Source organism: Nicotiana tomentosiformis, chromosome 3, assembly GCF_000390325.3.
Source record: "Nicotiana tomentosiformis chromosome 3, ASM39032v3, whole genome shotgun sequence".
Lineage (NCBI taxonomy): Eukaryota > Viridiplantae > Streptophyta > Magnoliopsida > Solanales > Solanaceae > Nicotiana > Nicotiana tomentosiformis.
The window spans coordinates 44,143,885-44,168,674 of record NC_090814.1 but is presented as its reverse complement, the minus strand read 5'-3'; the positions used below and the strand labels follow the sequence as shown (position 1 = coordinate 44,168,674).

The 24,790-nt window shown below is 39.9% G+C and overlaps 2 protein-coding genes across 4 annotated transcripts; one reads left to right on the top strand and one right to left on the bottom strand.

Moving 5' to 3' along the window:
• Positions 1-1,319: 1,319 nt before the first annotated feature.
• On the bottom strand, positions 1,320-2,237 carry LOC138907722 (uncharacterized). Its single transcript, XM_070198328.1, has one exon. It carries the CDS (start codon positions 2,235-2,237, stop codon positions 1,320-1,322), a length of 918 nt encoding a protein of 305 aa, XP_070054429.1.
• A 5,226-nt stretch (positions 2,238-7,463) lies between these two features.
• Positions 7,464-11,859, top strand: LOC104101163 (aquaporin SIP1-1-like). Of its 3 annotated transcripts, XM_009608585.4 has the most exons (4): positions 7,472-7,913; positions 8,523-8,795; positions 11,259-11,301; positions 11,508-11,859. In XM_009608585.4, the coding sequence occupies exons 1-3, from the start codon at positions 7,620-7,622 to the stop codon at positions 11,274-11,276; spliced, it is 585 nt and encodes a 194-aa protein (XP_009606880.1). In that variant the 5' UTR covers positions 7,472-7,619; the 3' UTR covers positions 11,277-11,301; positions 11,508-11,859. The 3 variants fall into 3 exon arrangements, with proteins under 3 accessions (XP_009606879.1, XP_018627941.1, XP_009606880.1); XM_009608584.4 differs by lacking the exon at positions 11,259-11,301 and having other exon boundaries at positions 7,464-7,913; XM_018772425.3 differs by lacking the exons at positions 11,259-11,301; positions 11,508-11,859 and adding an exon at positions 10,607-11,081 and having other exon boundaries at positions 7,465-7,913.
• The last annotated feature ends 12,931 nt before the right edge of the window (positions 11,860-24,790 follow it).

Genomic DNA, 24,790 nt, shown 5'->3' with positions numbered 1-24,790 from the left:
AGCCTCGCCTAGAGTTCTACTGACATAGTAAATAGGAAATTGCGTACCTTCCTCTTTCCGAACTAAAACTCCACTTACCGCCACCTCGGATACCACCAAGTAAAGGTACAGTTGATTATCCACCTTCAGAGTGTGGAGCAAGGGCGGACTCGAAAGGTACCGTTTGAGTTCTTCTAAAACTTGTTGGCATTCCGGGGTCCAGAAAAAGTTATTCTTCTTCTTCAATAGTGTGAAGAAACGATGGCTTTTGTCCGAGGACCTTGATACGAACTGACCCAGGGTGTCTGTACGCCCGGTTAGCGTCTGAACGGCCTTGACGTTATCCACTATGGTGATGTCTTCTATGGCTTTGATTTTGTGGGAATTGATCTCGATCCCTCGATTGGATACCATGAACCCGAGGAATTTTTCGGATTCGACCCTGAATGCGCACTTTTTTGGGTTCAGCTTCATATTGTATTTCTTCAATATGTCAAATGTTTCCTGCAAATATTTCAAATGGTCCTATGCTCGCAGGGACTTACATGTCGTCAATATAAACTTCTATTAATTTTCCTATCTGTTCTCCAAACATCCGATTTACTAGGCATTGATAGGTGGCACTGGCGTTCTTTAATCCAAATGGCATTATGTTATAACAATAGGTGCCGAATTTAGTGATAAAGGAAGTCTTTTCTTGATTGCCCGGGTCCATCCGAATCTGGTTATACCTGAAATAGGCATCGAGAAAACTGAGTATCTCGTGCACCCGGCCGTCGTGTCGATCATCATCGATGTTAGGCAAAGGAAAAGAATCCTTAGGGCATGCCTTGTTCAGATCTTTATAATCCATACACATTCTTAGCCTATTTCATTTTTAGGTACTACCACTACGTTAGCTAACCAGTCCGAGTATTTAACTTCCTGAATGAACCCTATTTTAAGGAGTTTAGATACCTCATCCCTGATGAATGCATGCTTGACTTCAGATTGAGGTCTCATCTTCTGTTTAACCGAGTGGAAATTCGGATCCAAACTCAGCTTATGAGTGGTTACCTCAAGCGGATCCCTATCATGTCAAGATGGGACCAAGTGAAACAAGGTATGTTAGCTATAAGAAATTTAATGAGTTTTTTCTTGAGTTTGAGAGTTAACCCCATTCCCTGGTATACCTTCCAATCGGGTAGGTGTTCGATCAATATGAGTTGCTCCATCTTCTCGACCGACGACTTGGTGGCATCAGAATCATCAGGAGCTATGAACGACCTAGGAACTCTGTAATTATCCTCCTCGTCTGCTCCTCGTCCTTCCGGTTCGTTCGGGACCGGTATCGGTGATTGCTATTTAATTTTTTCCTTTCTGGTTGGCTCCGTGTTCTTTGATATTGAGATCAAGGGCAATAGGATCACCTCATCGACTGCGAACATTTCCTTTGTGGTCAGTTGCTCTCCGTAGACCGTCTTGACTCCTCCCAGTGTAGGGAACTTCAGTGTCTGGTGTAAGGTTGAGGGTACCACCCTCATGTTATGAACCCATGGCCTCCCGAATAGGGCGTTGTACCTTATGTCCCCTTCGATCAAGTAGAATTTTGTGTCTTGGGTCATCTTAGCAGTGTTAACTAGTAGGGTTATTTCTCCTTTAGTAGTTTTGCATGCCATGTTAATTCCATTCAACACCCGGACTTCCCGTACTATTTGGTCTTGTAACCCCAATTGCTTTACGACCCTTGATCTAATGATGTTGGCCGAACTGCCTGGATCAATCAACACACATTTAACTCGAGATTTGTTGATAAGTACGGATATCACTAGTGCATCATTATGAGGTTGTACGATGCCCTCAACATCCTTGTCGCTGAATGAAGTGCGCTTTATCTTTCGCCCTTGGGGGACATCGACCCCTCCAATGATCATGTTGATGACATGGTGAGGTTTTTCTTGTTCAATCTGTTTATTGGAGTTCTTGTTCCTGAAGTGGTTTTTGGCTCGATCACTCAGAAATTCTCGGAGGTGCCCGTTATTAAACAACCGGGCAACTTCTTCTCTCAATTGTTGGCAGTCCTCGGTCCTGTGACCATGAGTTCCATGATATTTACATATCAAGTTAGGATTCCACTGGGTAGGGTTGGACTGCAATGGTCGAGACCACTTGGTTTCTTTTATGCGCCCAATGGCTGATACGATGCTGGCTGTATCGACGTTGAAGTTACTCTGATAATCTTGGTGCTTCCCTTCCCCCGAGCGGCCTATCGAAACCATTTTTGCTCATCATACCTCGGCTATTGGACCCTCGATCTCTTCTCTTTTCGTTCCTTGTAGAATTGCACTCAGGATCATTTCTGTCACGCCCCGACTTCGGGGAGCGCGACCGGCACTCAACCGAGATAACCCGGTCAAGCAAGTCTGCTAGATGATTTCTACCCGAACTTACTCATGAATAAAGTGAAGGTGCATTCCCATTAATTAGACAATAAGATGATCACGTGAACAACACAATCTCATTACCATTAGTTACCTCATTTATAATTTCCAAAAATACATTACACATTCATAGTTTTAAGTGGAACATGTGATACAATTACAACAATTCTAGTTTGACTTTCCCCCCACCAATGTACAACCCATACTATGTCTACGGAGCCTTTAACGGATACAAAAGAGTACTATGATAGTGTCGGCAACAAGGCCCCAGCTATACCTCAACATAATACACAAGGAACAAAAGATACACGACCCAAAAATAAAGTGGGGCTCACCAAGTCAGCTGGGAAGAGGGTGTACCGCTATCACTGATCAATGCCGCATGCTGTAGAACCACCTACATCCATTAAAGATGTAGCGCCCCCATCAAAAGGGATGTTAGTACATATTTAATAGTACTAGTATGTAATCCTAAACACCCCATCAATAGAACGAGTAACAATACAAAGAGAAACAATCATAGGAGCAATGGAAGCCTCAAACAATACCAAAGCATCAAGTTAGGAGCAAGATATGTTTTCAAGTAAATTTCAATATTTTAGGTTGGGAGATCTTTAGTACCGATATACCATTGTGTTTTTAGCATGGATTCCGATCACGGGCTGATCGGCTAGTCCGTCTCACCGAAAGACAACCACAACCACAATCACCACCAAGTGCGCGGCACGGCGTCCGATCTCGACCCGACGGCTAGGACGTCTCACCACAATGTTGTGTGGATCGACATCACATTTCTCTAGTAATCCTCTCATTCCAATTAAGGGGAAACAGTATCAACACATCAATCTCATCCCATTTAAGGGGAATATTCTCAACACATCAGTTCGGGGATTTACGCCTCAATCACTCCTACACCGGCACGTGTAGTTTTGGGGTTAAGTTATTTCAACCTACCCTTCCTCGGTAACTAACGATACTCCCAAAATATTTATTACATAAATGATTTTCATCTCATTCCATAATCTTTTACACATCTTTTCATTTCATTGACACTAGTGGCCATAAATGTAATATCATTCTTGGCACGTGGGCCATATTTCATATTTCATACTCACCCCTTTCACTTTCAAGCATCATCATGGATTATCAACAACAAGGCATTTCTAATCAAGACTTTAAGTACACATATAAAAAATTAAGAGTCTTAAGCACATTGAGTTTTCTTTCACAATTTGGCATAATAACTATCATTTGAAATACGACTTGAAGTCATAACATTTTAATACACAACCCATACTTTGAACACATTCTCGAAGGATAACATCATATGATAATAGCATTCGGAACACATTTTGAACATATATCTTTCGACACAAAGCTTATTCGGAATAGTCAAATTTATAATGAATATCTCGGAATATGAGAAATAAGAACTTGGACCATCATACTTGAGACTTACGAGAACATCGTGGGATTCAATTCTAAGAGAGAAGTTCAGCCAACATACCTCGCTTTGAGTTGTTCTTAAATTACTACAATATTTCGAAAATCCTAGCAACTTCAATCTATTTAGAAATATAATAAAATTGAACCATAATTAGAAAGATATTCGTGGTTTCATCTCATTTAAGCATTTTATCAAGTACTAGGTGTGCATTGTGATTTCAAGGTTCTCCTATGGTGGATTCCTTCGTCCCACAACCCAATATTTACCCATTTGAGCTCAACAACCTTCCCATAAATCTTGTTGGTACATGTATGCATAAATAACACTTTCATACCCAAGAATCACACTCCTCATTACCCATCTTCTACGCCAAATTCGAAATTGAATACTAGGGTATGGAACCTTACCTTTTGGATGAAGACCTTGTGAGTTTTCCTTGTGAATTCTCCAAGACTTGAGCAAGGATTGATGAACAAAATGCTTAGGGATTCCTCCTCTCTCTCTAGAGCACTTTTCTCTCTCTAAAATAGCAGTTGGAACCCTCTAAAATAACCCCTAAGGTCATTTTATAAAAATAGGATAGAGTGAAATTTTTCCCAAAGTTAAGCTTATGAAGTCGGGTCTGCGGTCGTAGACCGGACCACAAAATGAGTATGCGGTCTGCAAAGGGGACCGCAAAAATAGTCCCAAAAACTATGATGGCCTGGTCATTTTTGCGGCCTTTATGCGGTCGCATAACGTGCCGTGAAATCTCCCTCCGAAAATCTTCATGCTGGTTCTGCGACAGATTGTGCACCCCACAAAATAATTATGTGGCTGCATACTCGACCGCAAAATGATCTTCAAAAATTGGTTCAAGTTCTGTTGCACTCTATAGCCGATCTGCTGTCTGCGAAGAGGATTCTACAGTCGCATAGTGGACCGCAGAAATGCCATATTCTGCAAAAAGTTTCCTTCAACTCCCCGACGTACTCTACAATCCTCAAACACATTAGCCTACCTCAGCACCACAAAACCCCGAGTTTTAGTAAAATTTTATGGGGCCTTACAATTTCCCCTTCGATCTGTGTTGTATGGTTGATACCGATCTCGGACCGGCCTTGATTCATGATTGACGACTCTCTTTTGACCTGTCGTCAGTTCTGGTGGGATAAACGGACCTAGAAGGGGCTCTGAGTTGGTCGTCCTCGACTCTGATTTTTGATTGATACCTGTTGTGGACGTCGGCCCAAGTTACTGCTGGGTACTCTACCAAATTTTGTTTTAGCTGCTGCAAGGCCAATGAGCTTTGGGGGTTAAGTCCTTGAGTGAATGCTTGAACGGTCCAATCATCTGCAACTGAAGGCAAGTCCATCAGTTCCATTTGAAATCTTTACACTAACTCCCTGAGCATCTCGTTGTCTCTTTGCTTAACCTTGAAAATGTCCGATTTTCTGGGAATTATATGTCTCTACCTTCTTGTTGTTTGCCTCAACTTTCTTTTCACCTGATTCCACCCGTTTCGTTAATGCTTCAAGAATTTTCATTACTTCGGGGCTGACACCGGACTCAGCTTCACCCGGCCTCTTGGTGATCTGCTCATTTCTTCGGGTGTTTTTCTGGGATGGTTCAGGCTCAACTCTACTAGGGACACGACTTTGATTTTGCGGCTGTGTTATCGCCGCTTATTGAGCCTGTAATATTTCGAAGATCAATCGTAGATTGACCCTGTCACCTTCGCCTTCGGGCGCTCCTCGAGCCGTTGGTCGGGCTCCTCCGCGAATGCTGTTCTCGGGGTCGGTAGGCAGGTTGGCATTGATGGCCACCTGCGAGTTAGCATCGATTGGATCTGCAACTGGGACTCCGTTGGGATTTGCAAGGGGCACCTCATTGCTAGGCACCAGATTGTTGTTTTTGCCATGATGGCCAGACTCAGCCTCAACGTTCAAAGGAGCAGACTGAGAATTTGACATTTTTAAACTGACTTGAAACTGAGACCTTAGAGAACAAGTGTAAAATAGAGTGTATTATGGACATTTGTATCAAACCACTACTATTATCCTTAGCCCCACGGTGGGCGCCAAACTGTTTACCCTTAAAACGGATAACAATTAAATTTATACGCGGTTTAAGGATATGTGGATAGATTCAACACAAGTAATCAAGAATATCAAATAAACGAATTAAAGATAAAATAAATAACTAAACCAGTGGTGACATTGAGTCCAGGCTCGGATTTAAACTTAACACTAGTTTTGCCCTCGACTGGACCCTCGATTCAAAGACAATTATGTATGGAGGACTATGATTAAATAAGAACCTTTTAATAGATAGAAAACAGAGAAATAAGTTTGTATTGCCTTGATATACGTTTTACAATGTCCCTATTGAATAAAAAACTTTCCATTTATATAGTAGGGAGTTTTACCCCTAGTACAATTCTAAAAAAGGTAAAAATTCTCCTTATACGTCAATCACTAATACACTACCGACATCAGGCGAGATCCGCGCCGTGATATCTGGTTAGGTGCGGATATCACAGTCCTCTTGTTAGTCGTATGCAACCGTTCGTAGTGCTTTCCGAGGTCTTGGAGCTCGTTCCGGGTTCGGGGGGCATTATCTTGTCAGGCCCGGTGGCGGACTTCCAGCTCCGACCTCGATTCAAGGAGTTCTCAGATCCAGTCTCTATCTCATATATTCATACTTCCTACTTCGTTTGACTCACCAGAAACTCGGGGTATCTGCTAACCCCGAGTTCACCCGTATATAGAGCCATTGCTTGAGGAACAAACTTGTGAGTAGGGATTTTTGCGATTTGGTAAAGTGGGTAAAGACATTGATTCTATTATTTAATTGTTACCATTTTGATTGACCATTGAGATGGAGAGAAAGACTAGTTACTTTAGATAAGAAGAGGATGAAAGTGGAGAGCATTTCATATGGGGTAGTTAGATTTTCAATATGAGAGAGAAAAAATTTAGGTTCTTGTTCGAATTCGAATTGTGGGTTAGGTTAGCTGTTTAATGGGCAAAATGAACATGTCTCTTAAATTAATTTCCAGCCCTCCACATGTCCCTTTAATTGGTGGATCCTAGAGGTATTAACGGAGGAAGGGCGGATTTGAGCCGAAATATAAAGGCGCTAGAAACTAAAAGGTAAAGATGATCCTTTTCTATTTTTTTGTATTATATGTGCATACTGCATAGTACTTAAATTTCTCCTTAAAATGAATCTATATCTTATAAATATTTTTTGGCTAAAAGTACTTTTTTAGTAAGAAGTGTTTTTTTTTAAAGTTAAGGTGTTTGGTCAAATTTTAGAAGGGAAAAAGTGCTTTTGATTAGAAGCGGAAGCTATTTTTGAAAAGCTGAAAAAAAATAGCTTATTCCTAAAAGTACTTTTAAAAAAAATAATTTTGAAAAAATACACTTAGAAATAATTTTGAAAAGTTTGATCAAATACTAATCGTTGTTCAAAAGTATTTTTTAAATTAATTAATTAAAAATAAATTTTTTTTTTTATTTTAAGAAAATATTTTTTAAAATAAATTTATTTTAGAAGTTTGACCAAAGAAACTGTTAAATATTTTTATTCAATTAGAATAAATTCATATAATTTGGTGCACGTTAGGTGAACTTTTGTCCAACCCAAAATTTTGTACCAGATTAGTATCCATCGCTCTTCACTTGTATTTTTGCCGTCCTCTATCTATTTGTAATACCAATACCAATTCAGTAGGAGTACTTGGAGTTGACTTTTTTCTCCAGAGCTATCTCCTTCCTCTCTTCTCTGAGATGGGTGTGATTAAAGCAGCGATTGGTGATGGGGCGTTAACTTTTTTATGGGTTTTATGCTCCTCTTGTATTGGGGTTTCTACTTACTTGGTAGCTACTACTTTTGGTGTTGTCAATGAAATGGGCAGCCTCTTCATCACTACCCTTGTTGTTTTTCTTATATTCTTAGTGTTTGGATTTCTGGGTGATGCATTGGGTGGTGCTGCTTTCAATCCAACTGCCAATGCCGCCTTTTATGCAGCTGGTCTTGGTCACGATTCTCTTGTCTCAGCCGCCCTTCGTTGTCCTGCTCAGGTTCTTCATTTTTTTTTTTGAATAGAGGAGGTGAATAGATTAAGCACAGTCCGCCTTTTAAGGTTGTAGTTAGGAGGTAACAGACTAGTCTGATAGTGTTTTGTTTTAGGCTTAGGGTGCTAGTATTGTCCATACTACTTCATTAGGTTGCAGGTTAGGTTGTAAGAGCTAGTTTGATAGTGTTTTGTCTTAGGATGCTAGTGGCTCTTGTTGTGTCCTTATTACTTCCGTTGTGTCGGTAGTACTGCTTATTGTTACTGCTTTTCTTTCTATTTTTTGGTTAATACGGTGTTATCTTTCTGGCTTCCTTTGGTGTTACTGCTCCACTGTCTTCTGGCTTCCTTTGGTGTTACTGTTCCACTGTCTCTTTCCATCCTCGTGAACCGAGGGTCTATCGGAAATAGCCTCTCTACTCCTCTGGAGTAGGGGTAAGCTTTGCGTGCACACTAACCTCCCCAGATCCCATTTGTGGGATATCACTGGATTGTTGTTGTTGTTATTGTTGTTGTTGTTGTAAAAGGAGTTGAATAGAATAAGCACAATCCATATTCTGATAACATTGACCAATCAATTGGAAAAAGTATAAAAGCTATGATTTGATTGTTATAGGTAGCAGGTGCAGTTGCCGGTTCGCTTGCAATAATGGAGCTTATGCCTAAGCAGTATCACCACATGCTTGAGGGGCCTGCTTTGAAGGTGGATGTACAAGCTGGAGCTATTGCGGAGGGTGTCTTGACCTTCATAATCACATTCATGGTCTTTGTCATTGTCCTTAGGGGTCCAAAAAGTGCACTTCTCAAGAATTGGTTGCTCACGTTGGTAACTGTCCCTTTGGTGGTTGCAGGTTCAAACTACACTGGACCTTCTATGAATCCAGCCAATGTAAGTCTTGCTTTTATTTGTTGGCGCTCGCTTTCTAGACATTGATGATGAATAGAATTAGTTTTCCAGTGACTATTCAATTGGCGATAAAAAATAATTTGCAACTATCAAAGTATTTGCACATGGAAACTAGGATTATGAAAGATCTTCACTTGCATATCTTGAATCTCAGGCGCTGTCTCTCCACAAACTTAGCATATGTCAAAACACTTTTTTACCATCAATTCTTACTGGGAAAGAAAAAACAATTCTAATTTATAGAAAGGGATAAATTTAACAAGTTTCATTAGAAGCAATAAACTAAATACTGAAGTAGAATAGGAATGCGATTGCAATTTCCCCAAGGAACTTCTAATCTAACTTTGGTTTCATAAATCATCCCAAAAGGCCTGTTAGAAGATTCATCAACTTGCAAATTGCAAGAATACATGGGATTAAATTCCATAGAGATGGTAAAAGGCTCCGAGCTCCTCATCTACAAATTGATAACATGCCCCATCATAATATACTGTATAAAACGCAGTGTTTTTGTCAGACCCTTTGTTAGCAATTGTGGATGGAAATATACGGATGGTACTACCTGGGAATGAAAATTATGCCCTAACATTACACCACTAACCATCACAAAAGTCTTAAATTGAAACACTGTGAATCATTACTGGAAGGGAACTTGAAATCTTCCTGTATCTTTTGAAAACCAACTCTAACCTCATTCATCCTTCCAAATTTTATCTTCATACATTTATGTTCCCCTGAAGCTATTCTGTGTTGTTTCTGGCTCTAGCAATCTTGAGACCATCTTTGTGGATCACAAACTTAGTCATAAATTGCAAGCATCCTTGAAAAACAAGGCAATATTGTGCCAATGCAGGGGGGATTTAGGTTATGCCAAGCGGTGTCACGTGACACCGCTTCGCCGGAAAATTTTACAAAATATACTGTAGGAGCAATGTGAAAAAACAAAATTTCACCTATATTGTCTTTAAAGTGACACCACATGATTTTAAGTACTTAGTGGCTCACTGGCCAAGCACTGCATTTTTGTTGTAAATGTCAAGGGATCGAACCTCGACATGTAAACATGTGTAAGCTTCTAAATAAAACCTAACTTTTTAATACTCTCAAGAAACCAATTGGTACTAAACATTTTGACGCTCCCGGAAATCATTTAAGTATATAAATGAATGTAAAATTATATTTTGGAAAAACTGTTTGTCATCTCTCTCATCATCTACGCCAACTTCGGTGGGTCATCGACCGTTATAAGTTGTCTTGTTATTTTTTCGTTTATATTTCTCGTTGATTTTTTAAATATATTTGGTGTTTTCTTTATGAGTTGAATTCTATAATTTTATGAAAAGACTTTTTAATATGAAGACATTTTCGTAATTTGTTCATCTATTTAGCTTTTTAATAGTGACACCGCTTACGAAAAATTCTGCGTACGCCACTGTGATTACGTGTTAGCATCAAAAGTAGAGACCATCCATTGTCTCATAGGACTGGAGATTTAAGCCCATATTATGTAATGAGATCAGAAAACCAATGCGATAGATGAGACTCAAAGAGAGAGACTAAGATGAAGAATTGTTACTTCTCTTTACTCTCTAAGATTGCAAACTCTTGGGATTTATAACCTTGCTAAGCATTTATTTTCGACTGTCCAATTTTATCCTTTTCCACAATGCTGCCTTGCCCCAATGTATTACATCCCCATAGCCTCTCCATGTTACACCATGAGGGGTGAATGGACGGAATAAGTGAGATCATTCTTTTAATTGGTTTTTTCGTTTTTCTGGGGTATTATTTAGGTAGTCCCGACAAACCAGCTTTGGACTTTGCCTTGCATCTCAAAATTGAAGATGACCGCTGCAAAAAAATGCACTTTCTCTAGCATTTCTGTTTTGGAAAAGAGACAAGTGAAGAAAGGCGCAAACCGGATGTGCCATTTGAGTTTTTAGGAAAGATTACCAATGTGTGAACATTAACCAATTGAACCCTGAATATACTTGTATTTACCTCATACTGTCATGGAATATGGTAATTATAGAGAATAGATTTAGACAGCAAGTATTACCTAAATTTGCCTTTCAATCTAACCTAGATTATCCGTCTAATCTAGAGAGTGATCACATTGCTATTGTTTCGTTTTACTTATTTGCATTTTGTCGCATAAAGTCTAGTTACAAACTTCTTCGCAAGTGTAAATATTAATTGATACTTTACTTTTATGCATCTCTGTTTAGAATATGGAGAAATAAGACCGGGAATGAGTTCAATCAAGAATCTAGTCAAGATGACTAACCAAGTGTTTTATTTTACCCTACAATTTTCTATGAACGCATCCTGATCTGATTTGGAACTTTATACCTTTTCCTTCTACTAGCAACTGCTATCTTTAAATATATAAACATCCTCTTGGGCATATTAAGTTTGTTTTTCTTTTGAACTGGTTTTTTGTAGGGGCGAAATGGACAATAAGTTTGGCAAGGACTGCAGTAATCTTGTTAGTTTCATCCTTGTCTAACAAAAAATGCTATCTAAATTGTCAAGGAATTAAGTATTCTTCTTAGCTTCAACCTCACTGACATAGCCTAAATACGGTAGCCATTTGTTTGTTATTGTTGTTGTTGTTTCCTGCGTAACTTGTTAAATCGTTCCATAACACGAAGTACCACACAACTGCTTGTTAATTGGGTATGACATTTGCAGGCATTTGGCTGGGCGTACCTGAGCAATGCACACAACACATGGGAGCACTTTTATGTTTATTGGGTCAGTCCCTTCATAGGAGCAATATTAGCTGCATGGATTTTTCGAGCTCTATTTCCGCCTCCAGTAAAGCAGAAACGAAACTGAAAAACATTCTGCTTCAGTTTGTTCTCCAGTTCCTATATTGTTGTTGTACCTCGTCGATTAAGGATAGCTTAAAAATGCTCTTACAGAGTTCTTATATGGAAGTGTTCATTGTAGCTTTTGATTTTATTGTATTTTTTTAATAAATATTTCCCTTTTGAGTGACTTCTTAAACAAAATCAATCACAAAACTTTAGTTGTTCTTGCACTTGTGCATAATATGCTGGATTTGTTTTTTTGTGCTAGTTTATGTCATGACCCCAATTTTCCACCTTAGAATGTCGTGATGATACCTAGTCTCTAAGACTAATAAAGCCTAACATTCATTGATAGCTTAACAGAATTAACAACTAAGATAATAAGATAACTCGATAAAACTCATACTAACTCCAAAACAGAACATCTGTAATAAAATTTTCAAAACCGGTGGAACTGAGTCATAAGCTCTGCAGAAATAGTCTAAAAACCTCTAACAACACTGTCCGAGTAGAAGATAAACAACAGTAAAAGTAGTGACTGAAGGTGACTCCGAGGCCTGCGAGCGCCAAGCAGGTATACCTTGAAGTCTCCGGAATGTATAGTCAAATCACTGATGCCTAGCCTAAGATGAAGTACCTGGATCTGCACAAAAATATACAGAAGTGTAGTATGAGTACACCACAATGGTACCTAGTAAGTATCAAGCCTAACCTCAGTAGAGTAGTGACGTGGCCAGGTCAAGACACCTACTAGGATGAGAAACTGAATAACATATAGCATAAACGAATAATGGAAGACGAGGAAATAAATGACAATAAGGAATATCAATAATGTAAGCTAACACGAAATTTGAAGCAATAGAGGCAACAAGGAGTGATCACATAAAGGAATTACAAGTAATCAAAATGGACAAAATCATGTAAGGCAAATAAAGAGATAACAAAAACCGTTCAACCAATAAACCTCTTTAACATAGAATAAACAACAACAGTCACGACTGAGGTACCGCCTCGTATCCTTATTTCTCAATTTCAAAATCACAACCTTTCCTTATACCACCGCGTGAGCCTTACATTAAGATATTTTTTAAAATATTTTTTCCGAAATAGCTACACGCACCTTAGCCCCCTTATGTCGCCGCATGGCTTCAAGTAATTCCCTTACTAGCAACACGTATATAAATTGCCATCTTATGTCGCCGCATGCACATTAACCCCTATCCTTATACCGCCGCATGCGCATCAATATCACAACACAATAACAACACGCACCACAAGTGCCCATATGCCACAACTTGCCAAAACAAACAATATCGAAGTCACCACAACATATAGGCCACGACTCAACCACAATACGAACAAGAATCTCAATAATAACAAAATGAGTGAGAATTTCTCTACAAGGAGAGATATCTCAATAATCAACAACTTCAAATAATAATAACTGACAACAAAGGAGGTAACATAACAATAAGAGAGATAACAAAGGCAATTAAGACATATAAGAGCATGTTTGACAATAAAGGATAGAGCATGTGATAACCACATCAAGTAAAACATGTAAGAATAATTTAACAATGGAAGATCTAACATGATATTTCAATTTCTAATTAAATGCATGAAAAAGTCTAAGCGCCTAAACCGGTAAAATACTATATATAAGCAACACACTCATCACCTCATGTACACGTCTTTCACATAATCCAAATAACGCAAATCAACCCAAGTCCTAAGGGGTAATTCCCTCACACAAAGTTAGACAAGATACTTGCCTCAAACAAGCTAAATCAACCCACTAGTAAGCCTTTCCCGCGAAAATCTAATTCCAGACGGCTCGAATCTAGCCAAAATAATGTAATACCATAAATACAAACCATAGAAATTGATTCCGGATAATAAAGTTGCAATCTTTACAGAAAATTAAAAAGTCAACTCAAAAAGTCAACCCTAGGCCCGCACCTCGGAGCCCAACCAAACTTATAAAATTCGAACACCCATTCGATGAGTCCAATCATACAAAAGTTATCCAATTCCAACCTCAAATCGACCTTCAAATCCTCAATTTATAGTTTTGAAAATTTTTCATAAAATTCTCAATTTCTCCAACTCAAAATACTAATTAAATGATAAAAATAATGATAGAATCATGAAAAGTAAGTAAATCCGAGTTAAAAACACTTACCCCGATCCAATCCTTGAGAATCCCCTCCAAAATCACCCAAAACCGAGCTCTCTAACTCAATATATGGATAATGAAAAAAAAAACCTAAAAGAAGCAATTTCTGCCCAGCGATTTTCGCTTTTGTGGTCAAATTGTCGCATCTGTGACTCCGTATCTGCGGAAGAAATATCACAGATGCAGCTCTAACTCAAGTCTAGCAAATCCCGCTTCTACGGTCCACACAACGCATTTGCGCTTCCGCTTCTACGAAACTCTGCGCACATCTGCGTATCTGCTTCTGCAGCCTTCGACCGCACCTGCAGTCCCTCAATGCTCGCTCAAAGTTCGCTTCTGCAGACCAGTTGTCGCATCTGCGAGTGCGCACCTACACCCACGTGTCCGCACCTGCGACTTTCCCCTGACCAGCCTCCCTTCGCTTCTGCGATCACCCAGCCGCACTTGCGGCCAAGCCCACCGCAGGTGCGATGACACCAGAAATCAGATGTTCTTCAGCAATCCTCCTAAATTCAAAATGGACCCGAATTCAATCTAATTCACACCCGGAGAACCCGTAAGCCCATCCAAATATATCATTAAGTCCCCTTAAATAACATCAAATCTACGAATCATACCTCATTTCAAGCCTATTGAATCGATGAACATTCAACTTGTAAGACAAATGTCGATTCATACCAAACCAACTCCGAATGAGCTCAAATTTGTTATACAAGTCCCAAATGACACGACGGACCTATACCAACTCCCAGAATCACAATTCGATCCCTATATAAATAAAGTCAACTCTTGGTCAAACCTACCAACCTTCCAAACCTTCAACTTACCAACTTTCGCCAAAAAACCTCAAACTAACCTACGAACCTCTAAATCGATATCCGGACATACGCCTAAGTCCATAATCACTATACGAAACTATCTGAACCATCAGAACTCCATTCAGGATTTATCTCTACAAAAGTCAAACTCCGTTCAACTCTTTCAACTTAAGCTTCCAACTTTGGGACTAAGTATCTCAGTTCACTCCGAAACTCACCCGAAGCAAAATCAACCACCCCGGTACGTCACATAACCACAATTGAACATAGAGGAGGCAATAAATAGGGGAACGAGGCAAAATACTCAAAATAATCGGCCAGGTCTTTACATTATCCTCCTCTTAGAACAAACGTTCGTCCTGGAATGAGTATATAGGTATACCTGAAGTGCTGAAAAGGTGAAGATAATCGCTACGCATATCATGCCCAGTCTCCCAAGTCTCCTCCTCGACTGGTTGACCCCTCCATTGAACCTTCACTGAAGCAATGTTCTTTGACCTCAACTTTCGGATCTGCTTGTCCAAGATGTCCACCGGCTCCTCGACATAAGTCAAATCCTTATCCAGTTGGATTGAGCTGAAATTTAACACATGAGATGGATCACCATAATACTTCCGGAGCATGAAAACATGGAACACGGGGTGAACTGCTGATAAGTTGGGTGGCAATGCAAGCTTGTAAGCCACCTCCCCCACTCTCTTAAGGGTATCAAAAGGACCAATATACCTAGGGCTCAACTTTTCCTTCTTCCTAAATCTCATCACACCCTTCTTGGGTGAAACCCGCAGCAAAACTCTCTCTCCCACCATAAATGCTACATCACGAACCTTCCTATCGGCATAACTCTTCTGTCTAGACTGTGTTGTACGAAGCTGATCCTGAATCAACTTGATCTTCTCCAAGGCATCCCAAACCAGATCAGACCCAACAACCTACCCTCTCCCGGCTTAAACCAACCAACTGGAGAACGACACTGCCTCCCATATAAGGCCTCATAAAGAGCCATCTGAATACTCGATTGGTAGCTGTTGTTATATGCAAACTCTGCAAGAGGCAAGAACTAATTCCATGAACCCTCGAAATCTATAACACATGCACGTAGCATATCTTCTAAGATCTGCATGGTGCGCTCGGACTGACTGTCCGTCTGTGGGTGAAATATTGTACTCAACTCAAACCGTGTGCCTAACTCACGTTGTACGGCCTTCCGGAAGTGCAATGTGAACTGCGTTCCTATATCAGAGATAATGGACACCGATACTCCATGGAGACAAATAATCTCACGAATATAGATCTGAGCCAGCTGCTTTGAAGAATAGGTAGTCATCGCCGAAATAAAATGCGCCAACATGGTCAACCTATCCACAATCACCCACACTGCATCAAATTTCTTCAAAGTCCGTGGGAGCCCAACAACGAAATCCCTAGTAATACACTTCCACTTCTACTCAGGAATCTCAAGTCTCTGAAGCAAACCGCCCGACCTCTGATACTCGTACTTCAACTGCTGATAGTTCAAGCACCGATCTACATACTATACTATATCTTTCTTCATTCTTCTCCACCAATAGTATTGCCTCAAATCCTGATACATCTTAGCGGCACCCGGATGAATGGAGTACCGCGAACTGTGGGCCTCCTCAAGAATCAACTCACGTAACCCATCCACATTGAGCACACATATCCGACCCTGCATTCGCAACACCCCATCATCTTCGATAGAAACCTCCTTGGCATCGTTGTGCTATATCCTGTCCCTAAGGACAAGAAAATGGGGGTCATTATACTGACGCTCTCTGATGCACTCATGCAAGAAAGACTGAGAAATCACACAAGCAAGAACCCGATTGGGCTCCGAAACATCCAATCTCACAAACTGATTGGCCAAATCTTGAATATCCAATGCTAGTGGCCTCTCACCAACTAGAATATATGCAAGGCTACCTATACTCTCAGCCTTTCTACTCAAGACATCAACCACTACATTGGCCTTGCCAGAATGGTACAAAATAGTGATATCATAGTTTTTCAACAGCTCTAACCATCTTCGCTGCCTCAAGTTCAGGTCATTTTGCTTAAACAAGTGTTATAGACTCCGATGATCTATGAATACCTTGCAAAACATGCCGTAGAGATAATTCCTCCAAATCTTCAATGCGTGCCAAATCTAGATCATTAACATGGTAGTTCTTCTTATGGAGATTCAGCTGGCGCAAAGCATGAGAAATTACCCTACCTTCCTGCATCAATACACACCCAATACCAATCCACGAAGTATCACAATAAACCATATATGAACCTGATGGTGAAGGCAAGACCAAAGTTGGAGCTGTGGTCAAGGTAGTTTTTGAGCTTCTGAAAGCTCTCCTCACACTCGCCGGACCACCTGAATGGAGCACCCTTCTGGTTCAATCTAGTCAAAGGTGCAACAATAGACGAGAAACCCGCTACAAAACATTAATAATATCCGGCCAAACCCAGGAAACTCCAAATCTCAGTAGCTAAGACAGCCTAGGCCAACTCTAGATTGCCTCAATATTCTTCGGATCTACCTTGATCCCCTCACTAGACACCACATGACCCAAAAATGCCACTGAATCAAGCCAAAATCCACACTTTGAGAATTTTGCATATAACTTCTTCTCGCTCAAGGTCTGGAGCACAATCCTCAAATTATGCTCATGATCCTCCCGGCTGCGGGAGTACACCAAAGATGTTATCAATGCATACGATGACAAAAGAGTCGAGATATGGCTGGAATACACTGTTCACCAGATGCATGAATGTTGTCGGGGCGTTAGTCATCCCAAATGATATCACTAGGAACTCGTAGTGACCATACTAAGTCCTGAAAGCAGTCTTCGGAATATCCAGATCCTGAATCTTCAGTTGATATTACCCTAACCTCAAATCAATCTTCAAGAACACTTTAGCACTCTGAAGCTGGTCAAATAAGTCATCAATACGTGGTAATACATACTTGTTCTTGACTGTGACTTTGTTCAAATGCTTGTAATCAATACACATCCACATAGTACCAACATTCTTCTTCACAAACAAAACTGAAGCACCCCAAGGTGATACACTAGGCCAGATGAAACCCTTATCAAACAACTCCGGAGGCTGCTCTTTCAATTCCTTCAACTCCATATGTGCCATACGATATGGTGGAAGAGAAATAGACTGAGTGCCCGACACCAAATTAATATCAAAATCAATATCTCTATCGGGCGAAATACCCGATAGGTCTGCTGGAAATACATCTGGAAAATCCTTCACTACCGGAACTGATTCAACGGTAGGAGAATCAACACTAACATATCTCACAAAGGCTAGGTATGCATCACACCCCTTTTCAACCATTCGATGTGCCTTAAGAAAGGACACAACTCTGCTAGGATTATAATCCAATATGCCCCTCCACTCCAACCGTGGAAAACCTGGCATAGCCAATGTCACAGTCTTGGCAGGTCAATCCAGAACAGTATGATAGGGCGACAACCAATCCATGCTCAAGATCACATCAAAGTCTACCATATTGAGTAATAATAGATCAACCCTGGTCTCAAAACCACCAATAACAACTAAACACGACCGATAAACACGGTCCACAACAGTAGAATCTCATACAGGCGTGGACACATATACATGAGAACTCAAAGAATCACGAGGTATATCCAAATACAGAGCAAAGTAAGATGACACATATGAGTAAGTAGAGTCTGGATCAAATAAAAATGAGGCATTCCTGAAACAGACCGGAACAATACCTGTGATGACTGCATCTGAAGCGGTATCCGCTATCGTACCCGAAAAAGCATAGAAACGAGCCTGGCCTCCTCCTCTAGGGTGACCTCTGCCTTCTCGACCTCCACCTCTAGCTGGCGGTGCAAGTGGGGCGGCAACCATGGCCTGCGAACCTTGTGGAATCCGTGGAGCATGTGTAGTCTGTGGAGGTGCACCCCCTAAGTCTGAGACAGTCCCTCCCCATTTGTCTGGTATCGCCACACTCAAAACAAGCTCTCAGTAGGCGTGGCTGATGAAACTGACCCTGGCTTGGTCAGCTGGACTGATCGCTGAAAGCACCCCGTGTGGGAGGTGCACTAGAAAGTGGTTGTGCATATTGGTCAACATGGGGCCTAGAAATAGCCGGAGCACTGCTAGAAGCTGGAAGTGCTGAATGAACTAGTCGACTCACACATCCCCTACCATGACAGGATGTAGCTGCAGCGTGGCCACCACTAAATCCTCCAGTACCTCGAGGCCTCTTGGCCTCCCTGTCCTCTCTCTCTCGGCCCCGCATGCCCTCCAACCTCCGTGCGATCTCTACCACCTGCTGATACGGAGTGTCAGTATCCAACTCTCGAGCCATGCTGAATCTAATACCATAGTTGAGCCCTTTGATGAATCTGCGGACTCGCTTTCTGATGGTAGAAACAAAGTAGGTGCATGTTGGGACAACTCACTGATTCTGATAGCATACTCTAACACTAACATAGTCCCCTGACGTAGCTGCTCAAACTCCGTGTGCCATGCATCCCGAAGGGCATGGGGAACAAACTCCCTATGAAATATCTCTAAAACCTGAGCCCAAGTGAGTGAGTTTGCATTATCTGGTCTACCCTCCTCGTAAGCCTTCCACCATTGGTACACTGCCCTTGATAGCTGAAATGTAGTAAAACTAACTCCGCTCACCTCCACAATACTTATGGTGCAGAGAATACAGTGACACTTTCTCTAGAAAGCCCTGAGCATCCTCGGTAGTTGTGCCGCTGAAGGTAGAAGGATCATACTTCTTGAACCTCTCAAGTTTCCTTTGATCCGCCTCAGATGCCGCTGGCCAAACCTCAGGCTGAACCGGAACAATAGGAATTGCTGGCATAACCCCCGGGACCTGATCAACATGGACCCGTTGTTCTGGAGTGTAGGTTGTGGGAGTCTAAGCTCCTCCCCCATCCTGAGATATAGTTGGTTCAAGGGGAATCAATCCCGCCTGAGCTAGAGTGTCGAACATGCTCATGAACTATGCTAGGGTCTCCTGAAGTCTAGGGGCAACAGCAGGTGTCTCGGGTGTTTGTCATCCAATCGGAGCTACTAGTGGCTCCTCAATCGCCCTTCGGGCAAGTGCTCTGGCTGCACCACGTGCCTTTACTCGGACTCTACCCCAACCCTGGCCTTTTGCGGCTCTAGCAGGGGGCACAGATATCTGATCATCGGATCTAGCAGTGCGTATCCTCACCATATGTGAGAGAATAGAAAGACAAAACTCAAAATTCGTAATCAATAATTTCGCATGATAAGGAATTAAAGAAGTGGAATTTTACCTAGTGTCGAACATGCTCATGAACTATGCTAGGGTCTCCTGAAGTCTAGGGGCAACAGCAGGTGTCTCGGGTGTTTGTCATCCAATCGGAGCTACTAGTGGCTCCTCAATCGCCCTTCGGGCAAGTGCTCTGGCTGCACCACGTGCCTTTACTCGGACTCTACCCCGACCCTGGCCTTTTGTGGCTCTAGCAGGGGGCACAGATATCTGATCATCGGATCTAGCAGTGTGTATCCTCACCATATGTGAGAGAATAGAAAGACAAAACTCAAATTTCGTAATCAATAATTTCGCATGATAAGGAATTAAATAAGTGGAATTTTACCTAACAGTTTTGTAGCCTCCCGAAGATAAGTACAGACGTCTTTGTACCGATCCATAAGACTCTGCTTAACTTGCTTATGACTCGTAGCACCATAAACCTAGAGCTCTAATACCAACTTGTCACGATTCCAATTTTTCACCTTAGGATATCGTGGTGGCATCTAATCTCTAAGACTAAGTAAGCCTAATATTCATTGATAGCTTAACAGAATTAACAACTAATATAATAAGATAACTCAAAAAAACTCCTAATAACTCCAAAACTGAACATCTGTAATAAAATTCCCAAACCAGGTGGAACAGAGATATAAGCTCTACAGAGATATCTAAAAATCTCTAATACAACATTGTCTGAGTATAAGATAAACAACAGTAAAAGTATTGACTGAAGGTGACTCAGAGGCCTACGAGTGCCAAGCAGGTATACCTTGAAGTCTCTGGAATGTATAGCCAAATCATTGATGCCTAGCCTACGATGAAGTACCTGGATATGCCCAAAAATATGCAGAAGCATAGTTTGTACTTATGAGCACACCACAACAGTATCCAGTAAGTATCAAGCCTAATCTTGGTAGAGTAGTGATGAGGCCAGGTCAAGACACCTACTAAGATAAGAGAAACTGAACAAGGTATATCATAAAAGAATAATGGAAGACGAGGAAATAAATGTCTATAAGGTAGTTCAATAATGTAAGCTAACACGGAATTTAAAGCAATAAAGGTAATAAGGAGTGAGCACATGAAGGAATTACAAGTAATCAAAACAAACAAATGCATGCAAGGCAAATAAAGAGATAACAAAAATTGTTCAACCAACAAACCTCTTTAACATAGAATAAATAACAAGAATCACGACCAAGGTACCGCCTCGTATCCACATTTCTCAATTCAAAATTACAACCTTTTCTTATACCGCCGCATGAGCCTTACATTAAGATATTTTTGAAAATATTTTTCCCTAAATAACTACACGCACTTTATCCCCCTTATGTCGCGTGTGGCTTCAAGTAATTCCCTTACTAGCAACACGCACATAAATTGCCACCTTATGTCACCGCATGCACATTAACCCCTATCCTTATACCGCCGCATGCGCATCAATATCACAACACAATAATAACACGCACCACATGTGCCCATATGTCACAACTTGCCAAAATAAACAATATCGACGTCACCATAACATATAGGCCACGGATCAACCACAATACGAACAAGAATTTCATTAATAACAAAATGAGTGAGAATTTCTCTACAAGGAGAGATATCTCAATAATCAACAATTTCAAATAATAATAACCCGACAATAAAGGAAGTAACATAACAATAAGAGAGATAACAAATGAAATTACGACATATAAGAGCATGTTTGACAATAAAGGTTAGAGCATATGATAACAACATCAAGTAAAGCATATAAGAGAAATTTAACAACAGAAGATCTAACATATATTTCAATTTCTAATTAAATGCATGAAAGAGTCTAAGCGCCTAAACCGGTCAAATACCATATATAAGCCCGTATACACACTTGTCACCTCATGTACACGTCTTTCACATAATCCAAACAATACAGATCAACTAAAGTCCTTAGGGATAGTTCCCCCACACAAAGTTAGGCAAGATACTTATCTCAAACAAACCAAATCAACCCACTAGTAAGCCTTTTCCATGAAAATCTAACTCCGGACGGCTCGAATCTAGCCAAAAAAATTTAACACCATAAATACAAACCATAGGAAATGATTCCTGATAATAAAGTTGCAATCTTTAAAAAAAAATTAAAACGTTAACCCCGAGCCCGCACCTCGGAACCTTACCAAACTTACAAAATCCGAACACCCATTCCGATACGAGTCCAAACATACTAAAATTATCTATTTCCGACCTCACTTCAACCTTCAAATCCTCAATTTATAATTTAGGAAAGTTTTCTCAAAAAGCCCAATATATGAGCAATATTCAAGATAAATTGAAGTTGACTAAAGACGATACTCGTGACTTTGTTAATGCTACATATTTTAGAAAATTGGTAGGGAGTCTAAGGTACTTGACTTCTATAAGACCTGATATTACTTATGGAGTTGGATTAATTAGCAGATTTATGGAGACTCCATGACAATCCCAGTTGCAAGCAGCAAAGAGAATTTTGAGATATATTCAAGATACGGAGACTGATGGTATATTTTATTCAAAGACTAATGATAGTAGTCTTGTGGGATTTACAGACAGTGACTGGGCTGGTGATACGATACAAAGAAAAAGTACTTGTGGCTATGCATTTTATTTGGGTTCTGGTATATTTTCTTGGTCTTCCAAAAAGCAACAAGTTGTTACTTTATCAAAAGCTGAAGCAGAGTACATGGCTGCAACAAGTAGTGCTACACAAGCATTGTGGTTAAGAAGAATGCTTGGATTTCTCCAATACAAGCAAGACAATCCTACAATATGTTTTTGTGATAGCAAGTCTACAATTGAGTTAATAAAGAATCCAGTTTTTCATGGGAGTAGCAAACACATTGATATCAAATTTCACTTCGTGACTTGGTTCAAGGCAAGGAGATAGTTATTGAGTATTACAAGACTGGAGAGCAAGTTGTTGATATTTTCACAAAACCACTAAAATTTGAGTTATTCATCAAGTTGAAGAAGATGTTGGGCATGATCAAATTTGAAGATCTTGGTTTAAGGGAGGCTGTTGGAAACTAAACCAAGATTAATTAGTATTCCTAAGTTGTCTAGGATTTGATATTTGATAGTTTATTTAATTCATGTCTAGTTAAGTTTTATTTACTAAATTCATATTGGAAATAATTTTGTTAATCTAGTCAAATTTGGTTTGTAGTATTATAAATAGGGGTGCTACTACGTATTTTCTATTGTAGAGAGATAATTATGATGTAGAAATATTCAAAAATTTCTGAGTTATGAAAAAGCCTCCAACCACGTTTTCTCCCTAGTTTAATAAATTTCTTCTATATAGTTTTTGTTAAATTTTTTGCTTGTCTAAATTATTCTTGGGTGTTTCAATCCTTCACCACCAGACATGGGTTTAGCCGAATGTTTTTTGTGTCTTTTATTATCTCGAATCTGCCAGAGCTCACCGCCGACGGATCGTTTCTGTTAATGGCTATTGCTCGCCTGAAATGGCTATCATTGGCACCCCCTATTCGTTTGTTCCAATTTTTGGAGTATTTGCTTGGTATTGTTTGCCCGTGGTTTGGGATTCTTCCCGTTGTTGGTGACTTTTGCTACTATTCTTATTGTAGGAAATCGTTCCATGTCTAGACGTTGTCACAAGACTTTTGGATGGAAATTTGGACTAATTTCGACTTTGGTGTTAAAACCCATGTTGACTTTGGATTGATGATATTTTCCAACAAATTTACTGGGTTTCTTCATTTTCTGATAGTTACTGGTTGAGCAGATGCTACACCTCGGGGCACTATTGAATAAAATGTTATACCGGGCCGATGAGAATAACTTTTTGAAGCCACGGCCTTCCGAATGACCCTCCGGATTGGGCCCGAAATAACGAGGCGATGACGAAGTCAAAGAAAAATAAAAGACGACAATGTGAATTTCTGTGCTTCAGGAGACAATACGGTTGGCAGTCGGAGTTGCAACAAAGTTGGTGTTTGCATTCTAATGTCTTATTGCTATGACATACACCATCCGAACCTCCAAAAATATTTTTAAATCATTTTAAAAAAAACATTTCAAATCATTTTCAAAAAGAAAAATGATTTTTTATAAAAGTATTTTTAAGGGAAAATCATTTCAAAATTAGTAATATTTAATTTATCTTACTTTATATTATCTTACTAACAATTTTGCTCCTCTTTTGCGAGGTACAATTATACAAAATCGCTTTCGAAAGATGGTACTTGGGAGAAGGATTGAAGACGAACCCTCATCGAATCCCCGCTTCGTACTTCCCTTTCTCGGATGTACCCCAAACATAAAGTATAGTAAAGCAGTAGATAGATGTCGTGTTTGCTTGCTTGCTTTTATGTTTATCTGTTTGCCGAACACTTATGTTGAAATGAATTTAATTAATAATCTGGTTAACCTACAATGTTGTGCATTAGGTAATTTGTGAAATTTGCATGTACACTTAGGGTGTCAAATATATCTTTAACTTGGTTAATTAATTAGGATTGTCATGTACATAATCAATTAGGTTAGTTGTATACCAAAGATAAAAACATATCATCTTCTTTTCATGAAAAAAAATAAAAATAAATCATTTTATCGTATTTTCTTAAAGTTACACTAGCATGCCTTTCGAATCTCTCTATATGTAAATTACTCTTCAATTAACACATTTTGAGTAGACATGGTTTGTAAAGAAGTTTTAATTGAGTTATTATGCTATTCTTTGAGAAACTTGGGCCTTGTAGTCATTAGGGCTTGGCTCACACAATTTGTGTTTCAAGACCATGACTCTAAAGATGGTCTTAGTTCTTTATTGAATGATGACTCAATTTGTTAGCATGGACACTTCCTCATATTAATAC